General features: G+C 42.8%; 1 protein-coding gene across 2 annotated transcripts; it reads right to left on the bottom strand.

Annotated features, from left to right (window-relative positions):
• Positions 1–5282: 5282 nt before the first annotated feature.
• On the bottom strand, positions 5283–24116 carry LOC115200984 (uncharacterized). 2 transcript variants are annotated; one of them, XM_029764157.1, is made up of 7 exons: positions 23898–24116; positions 12820–12931; positions 7659–7720; positions 7313–7490; positions 6300–6417; positions 5836–5901; positions 5283–5734 (listed from the first exon to the last, which is right to left on the bottom strand). In XM_029764157.1, exons 1-7 carry the CDS (start codon positions 23949–23951, stop codon positions 5545–5547), a joined length of 780 nt encoding a protein of 259 aa, XP_029620017.1. In that variant the 5' UTR covers positions 23952–24116; the 3' UTR covers positions 5283–5544. The 2 variants fall into 2 exon arrangements, 1 of the variants encoding a protein (XP_029620017.1); XR_003879649.1 differs by lacking the exons at positions 12820–12931; positions 23898–24116 and adding an exon at positions 8032–8196 and having other exon boundaries at positions 6291–6417.
• Positions 24117–24152: the final 36 nt, after the last annotated feature.

Genomic DNA, 24152 nt, shown 5'->3' with positions numbered 1-24152 from the left:
GTATGATTTACTATTGTGTTGTCTTCCTATTGTTTCCTCTAGAATGGGGTAGGGAATGAAAGTAGAAAACTGGCCCAGAGTCAAGCTGTCCCTCAAAACAAAACTAAGCTCTACAAATGTAATCGGTCAGCTTACATCCTGTTTATGAGGGACCACCTTAAAGCTAAAGATTTGTGCAGGTTTGGCTTTAATTACCTGTTTGCAATTACAAGAGCAAGGCGGGCATTCAGGTATTGTGGACTGTATGCATTTCTCAAGCGGTGTGTCTTTGATGTAGGTTAATTATTATTATTTTGAGATGAATTATCAGAGGGGTTTCTCTTCAGAACTTTATGGGTCTAACAACAAATTCTAAAGTCTAATGACTCCATTGGACACATATTTTTACTTTGTTTCAACAAGTAAATATTTTGTTGTAGTAATGCCTTGATAGAATAGATAGATTAAACAATGTTACTGACATTGTCATGTTTTCTGTTGTATGTCAGGAGTTATGGCAGGTACACAAGGCAATTGGCAGGCATTACCACCTGCCACAAAAGCCCATTACAGTGAGGAGGCAGACAAGCGACAGACAGGAGGTCAGGAGTTGAAGGGGAACCTGAAGACATTAAAAGTCAAAGATAATTTAAGACAGTTGAAATCAGTAAAGTAAGTCATGACATTTTTATACTTTCACTTCAAAAAAGTTATTTATTTGGATTTGATAGTTGGACTTAGATTTGAGATACAGATTTAAGATAGAGAGAACATGCATTTTTATTATGGAAGGATTCCAGTATTTTAGCCAACTCTTTTCCTATAAGCACTTTTAGGTATTGTATTTTTTTATATATCTAATTTCATTTATTATTTATCATTTTTTGTTAGGTTATAGAGTTGGAAGGTATGTGGGTCGACACAGCATTCCTTGTCCACAACCTCGAGGACCCCATACCAGTCAACAGTCTCATCTGGGAGGGGAAAGGAATTTGTTGAGGGCCAGGATCTAATCGCCAAGTTTTCTGTACACTTTTCTGGTACACATATTTTAAAAATAACTTTGGTAACTCTTAAGCTTAAGCATACAGATGTTGGATCTTAATTTGTTCACCCTGTTGTAGGAAAACTTATCTGCAATGCAGGACATTTTTAACTTGTACAAACTGAGGTTTGAAGTTTGTAATTTCCACTTTGGAATTGATTTCCCCGACAAAAATGTAGATGTATTATAATCCACATAACAATTCACATTTCCTGTTACTGCAGGATTATTTTCCTGCTATAGCAAACTTATTCAAATTAAAAGCGGCGCAGGACCGTTATTTAATTGTTGAATCACAGATCTACAGTACATTTGAATAGTTATTTCAAATAAAATGGTACATACTATAATTCTGGTTGAATTGGCTTGTACTCCTTGGACTCCAGCCTTGTCAAACCCCTTTGACTGTGAAGCTGCAGGTTTGCCTAGATGTCGCAAAATTTGGCTGCTAACCTTGTGTGACAGCAAAAGCCTTTTCTTTTTCGACAAAAATTGCAAGAATATTTAGAGTTATGAAAACTGGGTGTTTTGCAAATGTTGAATTTACAATATGGCTAATACTTGGAAAAGCTAAATCAAAGTCCAAGTATACAGATTTGACGTTATTTTTGCAGAAAAATGTAATGTATATGTAAATGTGTACTTCACGATTTGCCCAAATGTACTTGGGGGAATTCACACTAAATGTCATGTAGTTCGCTCACGCTTCAAGTTATCCGTCTGAAACGTTGCACATACACTGCTGCCCCCTTGTGGACACCATCAGAATTACAACCAGAGTGATGGCTAGATTAAGGACCTTTCTGTTGCATTTCAAAGATGGTGGTAGAAAGAAAATACAAAAAAATGGTTGGTTTTTTCTTTGTATTTTCTTCTACCAGATCTATTGTGTTATATTTTCCAACCATCAATTCACATTTCCACAAACTTTAAAGTCTTTCCTTTCAAATGGAACCAAGAATATGCCTGGGGTGGCAGGTAGCCTAGTGGTTAGTGTTGGACTAGCAATCAAAAGGTTGCAAGATCAAATCCCTAAGGTGAAAATCTGTTGTTCTGCCCCTGAACAAAGCAGTTAACCCACTAGGCTGTCATTGAAGATAAGAATTTGTTCTTAACTGACTTGCCTAGTTAAAAAAGATCCTTGCTACAGGCAGTTAGATTTGGGTATATCATTTTAGGTGAAATTTGAATAAAAAGGGGGCTATCCCTGTAACCACTAAAATTCACAGTTAGAGTTCTGGATACAAGGGCTGACATTTGATTTATAAAAACACATGTGGTAGCTGTGCCATGTTGGTTTACATTGTTGATATTAAAGTTAGCAGATTTCTGGATCACTGGTAGAAGCTTGGAATAATGTGTACACTTGATTTTCCTTCTCTAAACCCTTATTTCTGTATATGTTTAGATGAAACAGGTGGACATGGCAGAGTTCCATATATGGCCGTGGCTGCCAAGAAGGTGGTCATTGAAGTAGAGGGCATGCCAGCTGGGATAGAGTTTAAAAAGCCCTCCCACTATGGCATGGACCAACTATCTACCATTTTGGAGGCAGGTCATGGCATCAAGTTCACAATAAGTAAGATGCAATGCACTCTACAATGTTTCAATGCAGAACTGTAATGTCTTGGTTATTGAGATGAACAACATTCACATGTACAGTACAGGCAGTGACTTGACCCATTACTTTAGACAATCAGGACATTCCTTTTGAACAGATACCCATTGCAGCCACTGCTCTCACTAAAGGTCAACGGTGGGCTTAACTACAGCTGAAGTCGGAAGTTTACATACACCTTAGCCAAATACATTTAAACTCAGTTTTTCACAATTCCTGAAATTGAATCCTAGTACAAATTCCCTGTCTAAGGTCAGTTAGGGTCACCACTTTATTTTAAGAATGTGAAATGTCAGAATTATAGTAGAGAGAATGATTTATTTCAGCTTTTATTCTTTCATTACATTCCCAGTGGGTCAGAAGTTTACATACATTCAATTAGTATTTGGTAGCATTGCCTTTAAATTGTTTAACTTGGGTCAAACATTTCGGGTAGCCTTCCACAAGCTTTCCACAAAAAGTTGGGTGAAATTTTGGCCCATTCCTAATGAGAGCTGGAGTAACTGAGTCAGGTTTGTAGGCCTCCTTGCTCGCACACACTTTTTCAGTTCTGCCCAGAAATGTTCTATAGGATTGAGGTTAGGGCTTTGTGATGGCCACTCCAATACCTTGACTTTGTTGTCCTTAAGCCATTTTTCCACAACTTTGGAAGTATGCTTGGGGTCATTTTCTATTTGGAAGACCCATTTGCAACCAAGCTTTAACTTCCTGACTGATGTCTTGAGATCTGGCTTCAATATATCCACATAATTTTCCTCCCTCATGATGCAATCTATTTTGTGAAGTGCACCAGTCCCTCCTGCAGCAAAGCACCCCCACAACATGATGCTGCCACCCCGTACTTCATGGTTGGGATGGTGTTCTTCGGCTTGCAAGCATCCCCCTTTTTCCTCCAAACATAACGATGGCCATTATGGCCAAACAGTTCTATTTTTGTTTCATCAGACCAGAGGACATTTCTCCAAAAAGTACGATCTTTGTCCCCATGTGCAGTTGCAAACCGTAGTTTGGCTTTTTTATTGCGGTTTTGGAACAGTGGCTTCTTCCTTGCTGAGCGGCCTTTCAGGTTATGTCGATATAGGACTCATTTTACTGTGGATATAGATACTTTTGTACCCGTTTTCTCCAGCATCTTCACAAGATCCTTTGCTGTTGTTCTGGGATTGATTTGCACTTCTCGCACCAAAGTACGTTCATCTCTAGGAGACAGAACGTGTCTCCTTCCTGAGTGGTATGCTTGTGTACTATTGTTTGTACAGATGAACTTGGTACCTTCAGCCATTTGGAAATTGCTCCCAAGGATGAACCAGACTTGTGGAGGTCTACAATTTTTTTCTGAGATCCTGGCTGATTTCTTTTGATTTTCCCATGATGTCAAGCTGAGGCACTGAGTTTGAAGGTAGGCCTTGAAATACATCCACAGGCACACCTCCAATTGACTCAAATGATGTCAATTAGCCAATCAGAAGCTGCTAAAGCCATGACATCATTTTCCGGAATTTTCCAAGCTGTTTAAAGGCACAGTCAACTTAGTGTATGTAAACTTCTGACCCACTGGAATTGTGATACAGTGAATTAAAAGTGAAATAATCTGTCTGTAAACAATTGTTGGAAAAATTACTTGTGTCATGCACAAAGTAGATGTCCTAACTGACTTGCCAAAACTATAGTTTGTTAACAAGACATTTGTGGAGTGGTTGTAAAACAAGTTTTAATGACTCCAACCTAAGTGTATGTAAACTTCCGACTTCAACTGTAGCTAGAAATGGCAATCATGTTAGCATATTTCGTACTGAGATAACTGTTCTAAAACATGTTCTTGGGTTTAAAATAACCACACTGAAAATGTCAGATGAAGTTTGTGAGTGCATTAAACATGTTCAATTGCTTTCATGGGCTTATTCTCTCACTGCCCTGAGTTTAATACAAGGGTTTAGCCATCTTGGAATTAAGAACAAATCCAATAACTTTATTTTCAAGAATCTAATTCCTTCCGAACTTTATGCTTAATGAGAAACATAACAAATAGCACAATAACATTTCCAATAACCTTTTTGCGTTATAGAACTTTCTTCATAAGACTATAGTTAAGAAAAAATGGCAGTTAAAAAGAAATGTCTTCTTAAGGTTTTGTGAATCTCGGCCCTGCTCTTTCCATGACATACAGTAGACTGACCAGGTGAAAGCTATGATCTCTTATTGACGTCACTTGTTAAATACATTTAAATCAGTGTAGATGAAGGGGAGGAGACTGGTTAAAGGATTTATAAGCCTTGAGACAATTAAGACATGGATTGTGTGCCCTTCAGAAGGGTGAATGGGCAAGACAAATGATTTAAATGACTTTGAACGGGTTAGGGTAGTAGGTGCCAGGCGCACCGTTGTGTCAAGAACTGCAACGCTGCTGAGTTTTTCACACTCAACAGTTTCACATGCGTGTCAAGAATGGTCCACCACCCAAAGGACATCCAGACAACTTCACACAACTGTGGGAAGCATTAGAGTCAACATGGGCCAGCATCCCTGTGGAACGCTTCGACACATTGTAGAGTCAAATCAAATTGTATTTGTCACATGCGCCGAATACAACAGGTGTAAACTTGACCATGAAATACTTACTTACAAGCCCTTATACAACAATGCAGTTAAGAAAATACATTTACTAAATAAAGTTTCAAAAAGTAACAATTAAATAATGATACAGAGGCTATATACAGGGGGTACGGTGTCAATGTGCGGGGTACAGGTCCATTACCCGACGATTTGAGGCTGTTCTGAAAAACAATTTTTAGAAATGGTCATGAAAATCTTGAAGTTTGAAATCTTCCATATAGTTCAAAACACCTGGGTGAATGAGACGTAGATAACAACAGCATTGATATGCCAGGGTGTGATGCAGTGTTCAACAACGCGGAATTGGCTGCCGTACCAGGCCACAATAGAATGACCGCTCCAGGACCAGCCTATGGATTGTAGCCAGCAGACAGAGAGTCTTCGTAGTCTGCAGACTTTCCAAAATTGCTGCACAGTTTTGAAGAGGCCAGCGTACAATCCGGTTTCTCTTCTCCATGGCCTTCAGACTTTTCTCCAGGCTGAAACGTGAACATTTATGTTAAAAGGTTTAAAGCCTATATCGACTAGCCCCAATACAGTGGGACAAATATGGAGACAACATCCTAAAAAAGCAATTTACTTTTCAAGCTGAGTAGTCAACTGAGCGTTCCCATCATCGGTGATTGCCAGGGAGATCATGTCAGACCTTGAAAATATTATACAAATATATAAGTGAAAATATAAACAGTATGAAAGCATCTCAACATAAAACTAACCAGTTAGAAAGGCAAAATCCATTTGAGTGTAGAGTGGATTATGCAGCGTGAAGTGTTGGTACTTCATGTACAATAGATTAAAGCAGGGGGGGGGGGTACTCATGTTTCTGGGATATGTAGTGGAAATGGTCAGGTGAAAGCAGGAGGTGGTGATAAGAGTATAAAGTAACAGGAAGTAGCTATGCAGATCCAAGAGATGGTGAGACTAGGACACAGAACACAGGAACATGGCAGTCATGACTGGTAGGGTTAAGCCAGACAGAAAGGGGTGTTTAGAGATGGGATAAAACCTTAGGTCAGAGATGTGGCAACTACTTACGTGACTTACTGTTGTTCTGTGTGAGTTTCCATGCGTTTCTCCTGCCAGGTAAGGAGCAACGTCCTCTTGTCTGTGAGAGTCTGCATTATCTGACTGGTCCAAACTTCCACGTCCGACTGTGTGCTGCCTATGACATAATTAAATATAATGCCGAACAAAATTAACCACACTGGCAGTTGTGCAATGCTCTCAGGTTAGAGATAAATATCTTATGGACAATGTTAGGAATTTTACTAAAACCACAACAAGGATTTCATCATCAAATCAAATGTATTTATTAAGCCCTTTTTACATCAGCAATTGTAAAACAGCATCACAAAGTGCTTTACAGATACCCTGCCTAAAAACACCAAAGAGCAAGCAATGCAGAGTCAGAAGCACAATACAAGCAGTTCTTGGTGTGCATGCTTGTCAGACAGATGGCTAATCAGAACGGCATAGAGCACACAAAAACACGTTCAAACGCTCATACTGTAGATGACCAGCAGGGTCAGGCAAAGACCGCAATGGCTATAGAGGGTGCAAAACATTTAAAGACTCTCGGGTCAGATGGCTTTCATGTTTAAGGAAGTCAATGTTTATGGGTGGGGTGGGGGCTAGTTCCTTTCCGTTCACCTTCCCACCCATGGGCCAGACAACACTCAATCATAGGACTGACAGAAGAGAGAGGTCTTCAGTCTAGACTCAAGTCTCATTCTTTCACATCGGCTAACCATTCCATAAAGAGGAGCTCTGTAGGAGAAAGCCTTGTCTCATGCTACTGAAGCCCTGCTTCCAATTAATCTGATTGAATTTGGGGAAAAGGATCATTAGATATAAATCAAAGTTATGAGCAAAACACATGGAATCTAACCTAGAATGCTGTTAAGCAGCACCATCAACTCGTCCTTTGCCTCGGCTTCGACGGAGTTGCATTGCCGGTGCTATAACATCAGCGGGTTTTTTTGCAAAAATGATATCAACACAATCCTGAACAATGGGTCATCTCAATACCTAACTGATTTCCAGTTATACATTTATACCTTGCTTCTCCCTGACCCTGGCTGCGTAGTAGAGGGAATCTTTGAGGGTGTCAACAAGATGAGTTGGTGTCATCTCTTTTGTGATTTTCACAAATGTTCTAGCGTAGGACCACAACCTCTCCATCTGTTCTCCATCAGCAAGGCCACTACCAGTCACATACCTGGTACCATCAGTGACCTGAAATGTAAAGTACAATAAGAAACCATAATGAGCATTACAATGAGTGATGATTAATTAAAGGACAAATTATAACTAGCTGTTTCTTAATACTGTTAGGGCAACTATCTGCAATGACAAAGAAGTGGTGTTTAACAGAATAAATGATCAAGAAAATGTTTTCATTACCATTAGGCATGAAAGGCTGGCACTGCAAACGTGGTGTCCATCATCAGATCGGGACTGTTTTTCTAAATGTCAAAACAATTGAGTGTAAGAGCAGTTCTTTTGTGCATTTTGTGTAAAATGTTACTTATGATTACAAAGCAGGTTTGGATCAATCCATTCCAAGCCATTCATAAAACCGTATCAAGCGATTCATGAAACTCTTACTACAGGGTGGTGGTTCAATATGAAATAAACATTTTGTCTTATCGGCTCTTAACCATGCTATTTTGTTTGTTGTTTCGTGTTGTTCGTAACCTGTTTTGTACATAATGTTGCTGCTACAGTCTCTTATGACCGAAAAGAGCTTCTGGACATCAGAACTGCGATTGCTCACCTCAGATTAGACAAAGAGTTCTTCTTCAATGAGTCGGACGGGAGGGATATACTGTACTACTGCAGACACCAGACCAGGCCCAGATTCCCATGATTCGCTGGAGAAGGAAACGGGTGCCTTGTGAGGATCAGGCGACGAGTGGCTAATCTGCCCTTGCCTTCCGGTCCTGCTAGCTAATATTCAATCGCTGGAAAATAAATGGGACGAACTGAAAGCACGTATATCCTACCAACGCAAGATTAAAAACTGTCATATCTTATGTTTCACCGAGTCATGGCTGAACAACGACATTAAAACCTGTTAGGGATAGGGGGCAGTATTTTCACGTCCGGATAAAAAACGTACCCGATTTAATCTGGTTACTACTCCTGCCCAGAAACTAGAATATGCATATATGCATATTATTAGTTTCTAAAAACTGTTTCTAAAACTGTTTGAATGGTGTCTGAGTATAACAGAACTCATATGGCAGACCAAAACCTGAGAAGATTCTAAACAGGAAGTGCCCTGTCTGACAATTTGTTCTCCTACTAGGGCATCTCTATCAAAAATACAGCATCTCTGCTGTAACGTGACATTTTCTAAGGCTTCCATTGGCTCTTGGAAGGCGCCAGAAAGTGGAATGAGAGCTCTCCAGTCTCTGGGCGAAAAACAGCAGGGGTTTTTGTGAGTGGTCCTTCTGAGAACAATGACACTGGAGCGCGCGTGCCCGAAACGACTCCATGTTTTACTTTCAGTGTTTGAACGAATACAACGTCGCCCGGTTGGAATATTATCGCTATTTTACGAGAAAAATCGCATAAAAATTTATTTTAAACAGCGTTTGACATGCTTCGAAGTACGGTAATGGAATATTTTGAATTTTTTTGTCACGAAATGCACCGGAGCGTCCCCCTTCGTATAGTGACTTGAACGCACGAACAAAACGGAGGTATTTGGATATTTACGGAGGTATTTTGGACTATGGATTATTTGGAACCAAAACAACATTTGTTGTTGAAGTAGAAGTCCTGGGAGTGCATTCTGACGAAGAACAGCAAAGGTAATCCAATTTTTCTTATAGTAAATCTGAGTTTGGTGAGTGCCAAACTTGGTGGGTGTCAAATTAGCTAGCCGTGATGGCCGGGCTATCTACTCAGAATATTGCAAAATGTGCTTTCACCGAAAAGCTATTTTAAAATCTGACACCGCGATTGCATAAAGGAGTTCTGTATCTATAATTCTTAAAATAATTGTTATGTTTTTTGTGAACGTTTATCATGAGTAATTTAGTAAATTCACCGGAAGTTTGCGGTGGGTATGCTAGTTCTGAGCAACATATGCTAATGTAAAAAGCTGTTTTTTGATATAAATATGAACTTGATTGAACAAAACATGCATGTATTGTATAACATAATGTCCTAGGAGTGTCATCTGATGAAGATCATCAAAGGTTAGTGCTGCATTTTGCTGTGGTTTTGGTTTCTGTGACATATATGCTTGCTTTGAAAATGGCTGTGTGATTATTTTTGGGAGGGTACTCTCCTGACATAATCTAATGTTTTGCTTTCGTTGTTAAGCCTTTTTGAAATCGGACAATGTGGTTAGATAAAGGAGAGTCTGTCTTTAAAATGGTGTAAAATAGTCATATGTTTGAGAAATTGAAGTTTGAGGTATTTGTAATTCGCGCCACTCTATACCATTGGATATTGGTGAGGCGTTCCGCTAGCAGATGAAGCAGATGCTAAACTACAGGACTGCTTTGCTAGCACAGACTGGAATATGTTCTGTGATTATTCCGATGGCATTGAGGAGTACACCACATCAGTCACTGGCTTTATCAATAAGTGCATCGAGGACGTCGTCCCCACGGTGACTGTACGTACTTACCCCAAACAGAAGCCATGGATTACAGGCAACATTCGAACTGAGCTAAAGGGTAGAGCTGCCACTTTCAAGGAGCGGGACTCTAACACGGAAGCTTATAATAAATCCCGCTATGCCCTCCGACGAGCCATCAAACAGGCAAAGCTTCAATACAGGACTAAGATTGAATGGTTCTACAACGGCGCCGACGCTCGTCAGATGTGGCAAGGCTTGCAAACTATTACAGACTACAAAAGGAAGCAAAGCCGAGAGATGCACAGTAACACGAGCCTACCAGACGAGCTAAATAAATATGCTCGCTTCGAGGCAAGTAACACTGAAACATGCATGAGAAAATCAGCTGTTACGGACGACTGTGTGATCACGCTCTCCACAGCCGATGGGAATAAGACCTTCAAACAGATCAACACTCACAAGGCCAGACGGATTACCAGGACGTGTACTCTGAGCATGCACTGACCAACTGGCAAGTGTCTTCACTGACATTTTCAACCTCTCCCTGTCTGAGTCTGTAATACCAACATGTTTCAAGCAGACCACCATAGTCCCTGTGCCCAAGAACACTAAGGTAACCTACCTGAATGACTACCAACCTGTAGCACTCACGTCTATTCGCTGGATCCTGGACTGGATCCTGGACTTCCTGACGGGCCGTCCCTATGTGGTAAGGGTAGGTAACAACACATCTGCCACGCTGATCCGCAACACAGTGGCCCCTCAGGGGTGCGTGCTCAGTCCCCTCTTGTACTCCCCGTTCACTCATGACTGCACAGCCAGGCACAGCCAGGCACGACTCCAACACCATCATTAAGTTTGCTGATGACACAACAGTGGAAGGTCTGATCACCAACAACGATGAGACAGCCTGTAGGGAGGAGGTCAGAGACCTGGCCGTGTAGTGCAAGGACAACATCCTCTCCCTCAACGTGATCAAGACAAAGGAGATGATTGTGGACTACAGGAGAAGGAGGACCGAGCACGCCTCCATTCTCATCGATGGGTCTGTAGTGGAGCAGGTTGAGTGCTTCAAGTTCCTTGGCGTCCACATCACCAACAAACTATCATGGTCCAAGCACACCAAGACAGCCGTGAAGAGGGCACGACAAAACCTATTCCCCCTCGGGAGACTAAAATAATTTGGCATGGGTCCTCAGATCCTTAAAAGGTTCTACAGCTGCACCATCGGGAGCATCCTGAAGGGTTGCATCACTGCCTGGTATGGCAACTGCTCGGCCATCCGTCCGCAAGGCACTACAGAGGGTAGTGCGTACAGCCCAGTACATCACCGGGGCCAAGCTTCCTGCCATCCAGGACCTCTATACCAGGCGGTGTCAGAGGAAGGCCCTAAAAATTGTCAAAGACTCCAGCCACCTTAGTCATGGACTGTTCTCTCTACCGCACGGCAAGCGGTACCAAGTCTATGTCCAAGAGGCTCCTAAATAGCTTCTACCCCAAGCCATAAAACTCCTGAACAGCTAATCAAATGGCTACCCAGACTATTTGCATTGCCCTCCCCTCCGGAACACCGCTGCTACTCTCGGTTATTATCTATGCATAGTCACTAATAACTCTACCTACATGTACATATTACCTCAATTACCTCGACACCGTTACCCCGCACACTGACATTGACTCTGTACCCGGACCCCCTGAATATATACCCACTATTGTTATTTACGGCTGCTCTTGAATTATTTGTTATTCTTATCTCTTACTTTTTTGGGGGTGGTGTTTTCTTAAAACTGCATTGTTGGTTAAGGGCTTGTAAGTAAACACCAGTCTCAAAGTCAACAGTGAAGAGGCGACTCCGGGATGCTGGCCTTCTAGGCAGTGTTGCAAAGAAAAAGCCTGATCTCAAACTGGCCAATAAAAAGAAAACATTAAGATGGGCAATAGAACAGACACTGGACAGAGGAACTCTGCCTAGAATGCCAGCATCCCGGAGTCGCCTCTTCACTGTTGACGTTGAGACTGGTGTTTTGTGGGTACTATTTAATGAAGTTGTATTCACTGTAAGTGGTATGCCAGTGTGCATAATGGAACAAAGCTTTACTCTATTAATAATTCATACAGCGAGGGAAAAAAGTATTTGATCCCCTGCTGATTTTGTACGTTTGCCCACTGACAAAGAAATGATCAGTCTATAATTTTAATGGTAGGTTTATTTGAACAGTGAGAGACAGAATAACAACAAAAGATCCAGAAAAACACATGTCAAAAATGTTATAAATTGATTTGCATTTTAATGAGGGAAATAAGTATTTGACCCCTCTGTGCCATTAAACCCCTACAACTCATCCAGAACGCCGCAGCCCATCTGGTGTTCAACCTTCCCAAGTTCTCTCACGTCACCCCGCTCCTCCGCACACTCCACTGGCTTCCAGTTGAAGCTCGCATCTGCTACAAGACCATGGTGCTTGCCTACGGAGCTGTGAGGGGAACGGCACCTCCGTACCTTCAGGCTCTGATCAGTCCCTACACCCAAAGAAGGGCACTGCGTTCCTCCACCTCTGGCCTGCTCGCCTCCCTACCTCTGCGGAAGCACAGTTCCCGCTCAGCCCAGTCAAAACTATTCGCTGCTCTGGCACCCCAATGGTGGAACAAGCTCCCTCACGACGCCAGGACAGCGGAGTCAATCACCACCTTCCGGAGACACCTGAAACCCCACCTCTTTAAGGAATACCTGGGATAGGATAAAGTAATCCTTCTAACCCCCCACCCTCCCCCCCAAAAAAGATATAGATGTACTATTGTAAAGTGGTTGTTCCACTGGATATCATAAGGTGAATGCACCAATTTGTAAGTCGCTCTGGATAAGAGCGTCTGCTAAATGACGTAAATGTAAATGTAATGCTCTGATACAGTTTGCAAAATGGTGAAGGACGCAGATGTCTTAGTTTCCAAATGTAATATAAGTCCTACCTCTAATGTTAACAGTCAGAATACGGTTGTACTGGCTGTGACAGTCATGGTCATCTTGTCTCCTCCACTCCCATCGTAGGGCCACAGGAACACATGGGATGAACTGCCCTGACTAAGACAGACAGGCAGACACAAAGTTGTTGTAGAACAGACTACAGTCGCTGCAGATTTGAAACTACACTATCAGGGGGATATTTCATTGCACAAGTTATTAGAAAACTCCAAATCAACTCTGTGCTTGGCACGAGAGATTTTGTCACATTTACCTTACCACTGCAGGGAACTGTAACTTTTATAGAAAGTGAACTGTATATACATGATTAGGGGTGTTGCGGTGACCGTATTACCGCCACACCGGTGGTCACGAGTCATGAAGGCAGTCAAATTCCACCTGACCATTTAGTCACAGTAATTAGGCTTCTCCAAGCTCTGATGCTGGTGGTCATTAGTAGCCTACCAGACTAGCTAACTGCCTGGTACTCCGCACTCTATTGTCCCTCTAATCACTTTGACATCTATGCAAATGTTTCAAAACTCGAATCAAACACTTCATGAGATCCCATGAGTTCATGTTGCGCAACATTTCTATAGGCAATTGAGCAAGAAAACAAAGTGATGACTACTAAAACGAGGAGAATCCCATCAGCTTTCTATAGGCTAGGCCTACTATATTTATTTCTCAACCTTCCTAATATTAAGCACATTGCTTATATTTACAACAAGAGTATAGCCTACCTGGCTGGCATGACAACGAACCACGGGAACAGTGTCCCCCATTCACTATTTTAGCGCATAGATTACATATATTTTTTTCCCCTGCCCGTTTCGCTACATGTGCATGATAATATAATGGTCCATTCTAAATGAAAACACATTTCACACAAATATTATTTAGTATATGTAAAGAGAAGATTAAATCAAGAATAGTTTGATGAGTGACAATATTAGCCTATCACTATATATTATCACTTTTGAATGATGCCCAGCATAAGAAACAATGCCTTTTTCAAATCATAGTCGCACACATCCTTGTAGCCTAGCCCATAGGCCTATATGTTCTGATAAGGTTTGGATCACGACTAAAGTGGCCAAATAATTTATTAAAATTAAGCCTCAGTAATCCGCTTTACAAGGGGTGTAGAGCCTAACTGGCATACATAAGCAGCGCGTGAGAGGTTTGGAGAAGATAATTTCACCATAAAAATGCACCTTTATAATAAAAGCATTACATGCATAATTGCATTTGCGGTCACTTTTGATAATGGTGTTTTCCCGCTAATGCTGCGAATGGAACATTCGTTCTTCTAGCCTACTGCCGTGTGCGCATTGCTGCGCTTATAATGTGAAGAAATAGCCTAATAGTTTACCAACATTTTAAGCTAAATGTTCTGATCTCATTGCTTAAACAAGTTTAGTTGATGTTAGTGGTTGTATTAATTTGGGATCCATCCCATCTCACAACTGTCCCAGACTATGTTTGGAATATTTATTTCTCGGACAGAATAGGTCAACTTTTGTACTACGGGCGATAATAGATTGACATAGACTAGTGCTTTTGCTGTTCGTTAAGCCTACTCATCTTGTTGGCTGACGAAAAGTAAATGTGGACAGTCTTGTGTCTGCCTTCATGTGTAGCCTGTGAGAAAGACCCGATCACGTGATGGAGAGCCATGTGAGTGAGAGGTGATTCGGAGCGCACAGCACTCAGGGAGAAGGGCACAATGGCCACTGGCTGCAAAAAGCATTACTTTTTTGGGGTGCATTACAGCCACACAAAGGAGATGCCGACTTGAAATTTGAGGCATTGTCAAGTGGTTGTCAAATTGTGAATGAGAGACTGATGAAGTGTGTACAGCCTGCACAAAAAAACTAAGCAGAGCTCATGACTTTCATACAACTTTTTTCTTATCATCATTACAGTTGCATCATGCAGCCTAACAATGTATTAACCTGTCTGGACTAGGTGGGATGTCAGCGTCCCACTCTATTCAACAGCCTGTGGAAGAGCGTGGCGCGAAATACAAAAACCTCAAAAATGCTATAATTTCAATATTTCAAACATACGACTATTTTACACCATTTGAAAGATAAGACTCTCGTTAATCTAACCACATTGTCCGATTACAAAAAGGCTTTACAGCGAAAGCAAAACATTAGATTATGTTAGGAGAGTACATAGACACAAATAACCACACAGCCATTTTTCAAGCAAGCATATATGTCACAAAAACCCAAAACACAGCTAAATGCAGCACTAAACTTTGATGATCTTCATCAGATGACACTCCTAGGACATTATGTTATACAATACATGCATGTTTTGTTCAATCAAGTTCATATTTTTATTACTTTTTGAAATCGGACAATGTGGTTGGATTAACGAGAGTCTTATCTTTCAAATGGTGTATAATAGTCATATGTTTGAGAAATTGAAGTTATAGCATTTTTAAGGTTTTTGTATTTCGCGCCACGGTCTTCCACTGGCTGTTGAATAGTCCCACGTTTCCCATAGAAGTTAACTAGTCCAACGTTCTAACCACCTGCTTTACATTGCACTCCACGAGGAGCCTGCCTGTTACGCGAATGCAGTAAGAAGCCATGGTAAGTTGCTAGCTAGCATTAGACTTATCTTATAAAAAACAATCAATCAATCATAATCACTAGTTAACTACACATGGTTGATGATATTACTAGTTTATCTAGCCTGTCCTGCGTTGCATATAATCGATGCGGTGCGCATTCGCGAAAAAGGACGGTCGTTGCTCCAACTTGTACCTAACCATAAACATCAATGTCTTTCTTAAAATCAATACACAAGTATATATTTTTAAACCTGCATATTTAGTTAATATTGTCTGCTAACATGAATTTCTTTTAACTAGGGAAAATGTGTCACTTCTCTTGCAACAGAGTCAGGGTATATGCAGCAGTTTGGGCCGCCTGGCTCGTTGCGAAGTGTGAAGACTATTTCTTCCTAACAAAGACAGCCAACTTCGCCAAACGGGGGATGATTTAACAAAAGCGCATTTGCGAAAAAAAAGCACAATCGTTGCACGACTGTACCTAACCATAAACATCAATGCCTTTCTTAAAATCAATACACAGAAGTATATATTTTTAAACCTGCATATTTAGCTAAAAGTAATCCAGGTTAGCAGGCAATATTAACCAGGTGAAATTGTGTCACTTCTCTTCTGTTCATTGCACGCAGTCAGGGTATATGCAACAGTTTGGGCCGCCTGGCTCGTTGCGAACTAATTTGCCAGAATTTTACGTAATTATGACATAACATTGAAGGTTGTGTAATGTAACAGGAATATTTAGACTTATGGATGCCACCCGTTAGATAAAATACGGAACGGTTTCGTATTTCACTGAAAGAATAAACGTGATAGTTTCCGGATTCGACCATATTAATGACCTAAGGCTCGTGTTTCTCTGTGTTATTATGTTATAATTAAGTCTATGATTTGATAAAGCAGTCTGACTGAGCGATGGTAGGCACCAGCAGGCTCCTAAGCATTCATTCAAAACATCACTTTCGTGCGTTTTGCCAGCAGCCCTTCGCAATGTATTGCGCTGTTTATGACTTCAAGCCTGTCAACTCCCAAGATTAGGCTGGTGTAACCGATGTGAAATGGCTAGCTAGTTAGCGGGTGCGCGCTAATAGCGTTTCAAACGTCACTCGCTCTGAGACTTGGAGTAGTTGTTTCTTTTGCTCTATATGGGTAACGCTGCTTCGAGGGTGGCTGTTGTCGATGTGTTCCTGGTTCGAGCCCAGGTAGGAGCGAGGAGAGGGACGGAAGCTATACTGTTACACTGACAATACTAAAATGCCTATAAGAACATCCAATAGTCAAAGGTATATGAAATACAAATCATATAGAGAGAAATAGTCCTATAATTCCTATAATAACTACAACCTAAAACTTCTTACCTGGGAATATTGAAGACTCATGTTAAAAGGAACCACCAGCTTTCATATGTTCTCATGTTCTGAGCAAGGAACTTAAACGTTAGCTTTCTTACATGGCACATATTGCACTTTTACTTTCTTCTCCAACACTTTGTTTTTGCATTATTTAAACCAAATTGAACATGTTTCATTATTTATTTCAGGCTAAATTGATTTTATTGATGTATTATATTAAGTTAAAATAAGTGTTCATTCAGTATTGTTGTAATTGTCATTATTACAAATAAAAAAAAGGAAACAAATAAAAAATATATATATATATATATATATATATATATTTTTTTTTTAAATCGGACGATTAATCGGTATCGGCTTTTTTTGGTCCTCCAATAATCGGTATCGCCGTTGAAAAATCATAATCGGTCGACCTCTACTTTCTAAGTACCCACTTTGGATATTGGTTCCTGGATATATGAATGACATAAGCATTGGCTAGAGAGTTCAAATCCATGCGAGAAAGTGTACTAGTGCACAAAAAAAAAAGTATGGAGATTTAAGACCGAGACAGGAGACGCAGCCATAGAAATTAGACCCAGCCTAGCACCGAAAACAGGAAATGACACCATGCTGCCTCTTTCTTTCTCCACACTGTAGCAATACTGTACATGTTCCACGGTCTCCGTTTCCTGGCAATAATCACACTTCCCTGTTGGATGCTTTCCTATAACATTTAAGGTCTTATTCAACTGGCTGTGTCCCACCTTTAATCTTGTAAAAATAACCTCTCTTCTGTCCCTTCCTGCCGTCCTCCTCTCCCTGACTTTCCTCTGTACTTGAAATAAATGCCCGCCTTTAGTATCTCTATTCCACTGCTCCTGCCATCTCTGCACCATCACTGTCCATATCAGGCTTTTTACCTCTGCCTTGCTCATTGAAACCACAACCTCAAAATCCCCACTACTAAGTGATTGTTTAGCCAGTACATTAACTGCCTCGTTCCCCTCCACCCCCACATGGACTGGGACCCAAGTAAATCTTACTTGTCTAATCCTGCAATGGGTTTGTAGCATCTCATAAAGCAGGACTTGTCTGCTACGTGATCTAAAGGACTGGAGACTGACTCAACAACACTACACATGAATCAGAGCAAATAACTACTTGTTTTGGCTTGACTTCCTCCACCCACTGCAAGGCCAACAATATGGCCATCAGCTCAGCCGTATATACAGCCAGATGACCTGTAATACGTTTCCTGATTGCCACCCCACATTCCTGCACTTCAAATACTGACCCAGTACATCCTGTCCTTGCATCTTTTGAACTATCTGTGTAAAAGGCCATAAAATCCTGATACACAGTATCCAGACGTCTCTTAAATAAATCAGATGGATCAACACCCTCCCCATCTTTCTGTAGTCTCTCCAACACTTCTAGATCAACTACTGGAGGCGGGAGTGGCCATAGTAGATTTACAGGAATAGCTACCGTTGGACTAAACTCCCTTTCATACAGTCCCATCTCCTTCGCCTGGGTATTACCCACCCACCCAAAGCTTGTGTTCCATAATCTTACATACGTGACGTTAAAGCTATTGACCGATAGCTTGTTGGCCTCATTGGGTCCTTCCCTGGCTTCCGGATTGGTATCACTACTGCCTTCTTCCAGCTGCCTGGTAGTTTCCCCTCCTCCCACACTCTGTTGAACAACACCAATACCTTATCCAGTGCCTCATCATTAAGATGGTCCAACTTAACATAGCACACCTCATCTTTCCCAGGTGAAGTTAACCCAGCCTTAACTATTGTACTTTTCACCTCTGCCATGATAGACGGTACATTCAACGCATTATTTACATCCAGGACTCCAGCATGCTCCTCTCTCGTTCTCTCTCTCCCCCTCTGCCCATCCTCTGACAAATTTGCAGAGCTATGCACTTGGACAAACACTTTGGCCATCATCTCTGCCTTCTCATCTGTTACTGCCACATCCTTCCCACTCGTCAACACTGGATAATCCCACTCCCTTCTGACCCCACTCATCCTCTTAATTATCCCCCACACTTCTCCCACAGGTGTCGCCCTTCCAATGGCGTCACAGAACCGACACCAACATGACCTCTTCGCCTGACGGATAGTTCTCCTCACCAGGGCCTGCTGATACTGAATCAGACTGAGGGATAGTTCTCCTCACTAAGGCCTGCTGATACTGAATCAGACTGAGGGATAGTTCTCCTCACCAGGGCCTGCTGATACTGAATAGGACTGAGGGATAGTTCTCCTCACCAGGGCCTGCTGATACTGAATCAGACTGAGGGATAGTTCTCCTCACCAGGGCCTGCTGATACTGAATAGGACTGAGGGATAGTTCTCCTCACCAGTGCCTGCTGATACTGAATCAGACTGATGGATAGTTCTCCTCACTAGGGCCTGGGCCTGCTGATACTGAATCAGACTGACAGATATTTCTCCTCACCAGAGCCTGCTGATACTGAATCAGACTGAGGGATAGTTCTCCTCACTAGGGCCTGCTGATACTGAATCAGACTGAGGGATAGTTCTCCTCACCAGAGCTTGGGCCTGCTGATACTGAATCAGACTGACAGATATTTCTCCTCACCAGAGCCTGCTGATACTGAATCAGACTGATGGATAGTTCTCCTCACTAGGGCCTGCTGATACTGAATCAGACTGAGGGATAGGTCTCCTCACCAGGGCCTGCTGATACTGAATCAGACTGAGGAATAGTTCTCCTCACCAGGGCCTGCTGATACTGAATCAGACTGAGGGATAGTTCTCCTCACCAGAGCTTGGGCCTGCTGATACTGAATCAGACTGACAGATATTTCTCCTCACCAGAGCCTGCTGATACTGAATCAGACTGATGGATAGTTCTCCTCACTAGGGCCTGCTGATACTGAATCAGACTGATGGATAGTTCTCCTCACTAGGGCCTGCTGATACTGAATCAGACTGAGGGATAGGTCTCCTCACCAGGGCCTGCTGATACTGAATCAGACTGAGGAATAGTTCTCCTCACCAGGGCCTGCTGATACTGAATCAGACTGAGGGATAGTTCTCCTCACCAGGGCCTGCTGATACTGAATCAGACTGAGGGATAGTTCTCCTCACCAGGGCCTGCTGATACCGAATCAGACTGACAGATAGTTCTCCTCAACAGGGCCTGCTGATACTGAATCAGACTGACGGATAGTTCTCCTCACCAGGGCCTGCTGATACTGAATCAGACTGAGGGATAGTTCTCCTCACCAGGGCCTGCTGATACTGAATCAGACTGAGGGATAGTTCTCCTCACCAGGGCCTGCTGATACTGAATAGGACTGAGGGATAGTTCTCCTCACCAGTGCCTGCTGATACTGAATCAGACTGATGGATAGTTCTCCTCACTAGGGCCTGGGCCTGCTGATACTGAATCAGACTGACAGATATTTCTCCTCACCAGAGCCTGCTGATACTGAATCAGACTGAGGGATAGTTCTCCTCACTAGGGCCTGCTGATACTGAATCAGACTGAGGGATAGTTCTCCTCACCAGAGCTTGGGCCTGCTGATACTGAATCAGACTGACAGATATTTCTCCTCACCAGAGCCTGCTGATACTGAATCAGACTGATGGATAGTTCTCCTCACTAGGGCCTGCTGATACTGAATCAGACTGATGGATAGTTCTCCTCACTAGGGCCTGCTGATACTGAATCAGACTGAGGGATAGGTCTCCTCACCAGGGCCTGCTGATACTGAATCAGACTGAGGAATAGTTCTCCTCACCAGGGCCTGCTGATACTGAATCAGACTGAGGGATAGTTCTCCTCACCAGGGCCTGCTGATACTGAATCAGACTGAGGGATAGTTCTCCTCACCAGGGCCTGCTGATACTGAATCAGACTGAGGGATAGTTCTCCTCACCAGGGCCTGCTGATACTGAATCAGACTGAGGGATAGTTCTCCTCACCAGGGCCTGCTGATACCGAATCAGACTGACAGATAGTTCTCCTCAACAGGGCCTGCTGATACTGAATCAGACTGACGGATAGTTCTCCTCACCAGGGCCTGCTGATACTGAATCAGACTGAGGGATAGTTCTCCTCACCAGGGCCTGCTGATACTGAATCAGACTGAGGGATAGTTCTCCTCACCAGGGCCTGCTGATACTGAATCAGATATTGGAAGTTATGCGTCCTTTTCACTACTCTAAATGTACCTGTTTCTACTCCTCACCGCTGCCACACACTCCTCCATCCACCATGGGACTGCTTTCCTCCTCCTCCTCCCTGAACTCTTAGGTATCGCCTCAGTAGCTGCCCCCACTAACGCTGTTCTCACCCAGTTATTCATAGTATCCACATCCCCTCTCATATCCACCCTAGCCTTCACCTGCTCACTCGGCTCCTGAAACTGATCCCACTTTGCCCTTCCAAACACCCACCTGCCTACTCCATCCACTGACACCTCCTCCCCCCTCCGGCCTATTGTGCATAGTAGTGATCACTCCCTACTGTCGACTCCTCCCATACCTCCCACTCACAGATCCCTGCCATCACACTAGATACCAGAGTGAGGTCCAAGGCAGACTCTCTCCCTGTGGCTACATCAATCCTGGTCCCTCTGCCATCACTAGATCCCAGAGTGAGGTTCAAGGCAGACTCTCTCCCTGTGGCCACATCAATCCTGGTCCCTCGAGCCATCACTAGATCCCAGAGTGAGGTCCAAGGCAGACTCTCTTCCTGTGGCTATATCAAGCCTGGTCCCTCGGGCCATCACTAGATCCTAGAGTGAGGTCCAAGGCAGACTCTCTCCCTGTGGCCACATCAAGCCTGGTCCCTCGGGCCATCACTAGATCCTAGAGTGAGGTCCAAGGCAGACTCTCTCCCTGTGGCTACATCAATCCTGGTCCCTCTGCCATCACTAGATCCCAGAGTGAGGTCCAAGGCAGACTCTTTCCCTGTGGCTATATCAATCCTGGTCCCTCTGCCATCACTAGATACCAGAGTGAAGTCCAAGGCAGACTCTTTCCCTGTGGCTACATCAATCCTGGTCCCTCGGCCATCACTAGATCCCAGAGTGAGGTCCAAGGCAGACTCTTTCCCTGTGGCTACATCAATCCTGGTCCATCTGCCATCACTAGATCCCAGAGTGAGGTCCAAGGCAGACTCTCTCCCTGTGGCTACATCAATCCTGGTCCCTCTGCCATCATTCAGGCACACCAGATCTGTCATTTCTATCAGATTTTCCATCACTTGCCACTCCACAGTCGATTTGAGCCATGTTTCCTGCACACAAATCACATCACGCTTAGGAGCCGTATTGCTATTATAAACTGGTTACCAATGTAATTATAGCAGTAAAACGAAATGTTTTGTCATACGATCTGATATTCAATGGCCTTCAGCCAATCAGAATTCAGGGCTTAAACCACCCAGTTTATAATAACTAATTTATCCTATGGTTACTTTATTTGGCAGTACCCAGTCCTTGAAGTGTAACAGAATAAACGGGCTATCTACCCTAACCCCACCCCTTGTTGCTTGCAATCTTTGAACATTCTCTAGAACGCCCCTTCTCAAGTTGTCGCTTACCTCTTTAGTGCTAACACTCACAGGCACTCCTGTTATCACCCCTTTAATCCACTGTTTTCCTGCTTGATCAGTCCAGCTGCTCGACACCACCTAACACTTCCCTATTTGCTTCACTCAGAGCTTTTTCCCTTTGAGCATTGTCCTGACAGAACACCAACAAGCTCCCATCTCTTAACACTTTAGCGTTGACAATTTCCCCAATCAACTACTTTATCACAGCCGTCAACCTTATCGGACTCGTCGCCCTAACTCCCCCTTCCTCCCTAAAGTTCATCATCACTTTATGCTCCTCCTCACCTCCATGCTCCCCTCGCGATGCATATTGCCCTTTCTCTGCACTTTCTACCCCCGAACTGCCGCGGGCGTTGGAAACTGTTGCTCCCTTCAAACTTCCTTTTCTGCCTCCAAACCTCTCGCTCCCCTTCAAACCCCTACTCACATTCTCTCCGCTTTATTTGTACCACTATGCTCCATACTTGCTTCACTTTCTTGTCCAACGCCTAACATCTCTGACCCAGTCACAGCAAAGCACGGCAAAGTACAGCCGTGCCGAAACGAGTCAAGTTATTGTTTGTTTCTGTCATGACACCATGCCACGGCTCCCCGGAAATTTAAGCTGAAGAGACTGCTAATGCAAAATTGCACATCTTTTTAAATTGATTATATATTCGAATCGAATTGTACTCAAGAGATGTTCTTCCCTACTTATATATTCAGATCGAATTGTTCTCAAGAAATGTTCTTCCCTGCTATGGGTCATATTAGCGGGCTATCACCAGGTAAAAGCACTTTTTAAAATCCATTACATTAGCTTTGTAAATCACAGTAAAAAATTTTTAACAAGAACGCGAATTACGTACCTTTGGCGAAGGGAAAGGACGTCAGATCTCTACACAATAAAATGTGTCATTACCGCCACCAACGTAAACGGGGTGTAATAACAGTTGTGGTAGATGCTGTTTGCCTTACCGGGTAATTATGATATAAAACGTTGATTTGAACCTTCTGACCAACGAGTCGGACAGGCACCACCCCACTGTCTGATGATAGTTGTCCATTATATCGACTGATTGGTTCTGTATGTAACAGTATAGCTTCGGTCCCTCTCCTCGACCCTACCTGGGCTCGAACCAGGGACCCTCTGCACACATCGACAACAGCCACCCTCGAAGCATCGCTCCACAAAAGCCGCGGCCCTTGCTGAGCAAGTGACGTCACCGATTGAAACCCTGTGAGCGCGCACCACCACTAACTAGCCATTTCACATCCGTTACATATGGAGTGTTTTGTAAGAGCCCAAAGCATTATATATTTATACGTTAAACACTATCATTCTACTATTACTGCAGATATATTATGACATTATAATGCTTCTTTAACACAGACTTAGGATATCTTTAATGTTGTGTTCTATGAAATAATAGCAGTCGGTTTACATTAACTTTATGAGATGTATGTGTTTTTTGTATTATTGCCAAACATCTTCCAACATGAAATAAAAGTGACGTTAGCTAATGAAGTTGATCTAATAGAACAAATACGATATTCTATATCTGTGTTTCCCACAGACCTTATTTTCGGTGTTTATCCAAAATCCTACAAATACGCCATTCATTTTCCTCATAGGCTTTGTCCAACGAACATGGCGGAGTTAGGGCCTACAAAAAGACTCCATTAATATGTCTCTCTATAGCAACGGCAGAGATCTATTTATGATGGTCTGAAAAATACTGTAGTGCAATATCTGTCGGCCGAAAACACGAGTAGGAGGGGGCAGAAGGGATATGCTCCAATGAGGGAGAGGGAAATTAAAGAGGGCGCCCAA

The sequence above is a fragment of the Salmo trutta genome, chromosome 10 (genome assembly GCF_901001165.1).
Source record: "Salmo trutta chromosome 10, fSalTru1.1, whole genome shotgun sequence".
NCBI classification, from domain to species: domain Eukaryota; kingdom Metazoa; phylum Chordata; class Actinopteri; order Salmoniformes; family Salmonidae; genus Salmo; species Salmo trutta.
The sequence above is the reverse complement of the archived record's forward strand: the minus strand, read 5'-3'. Positions and strand labels throughout refer to the sequence as shown.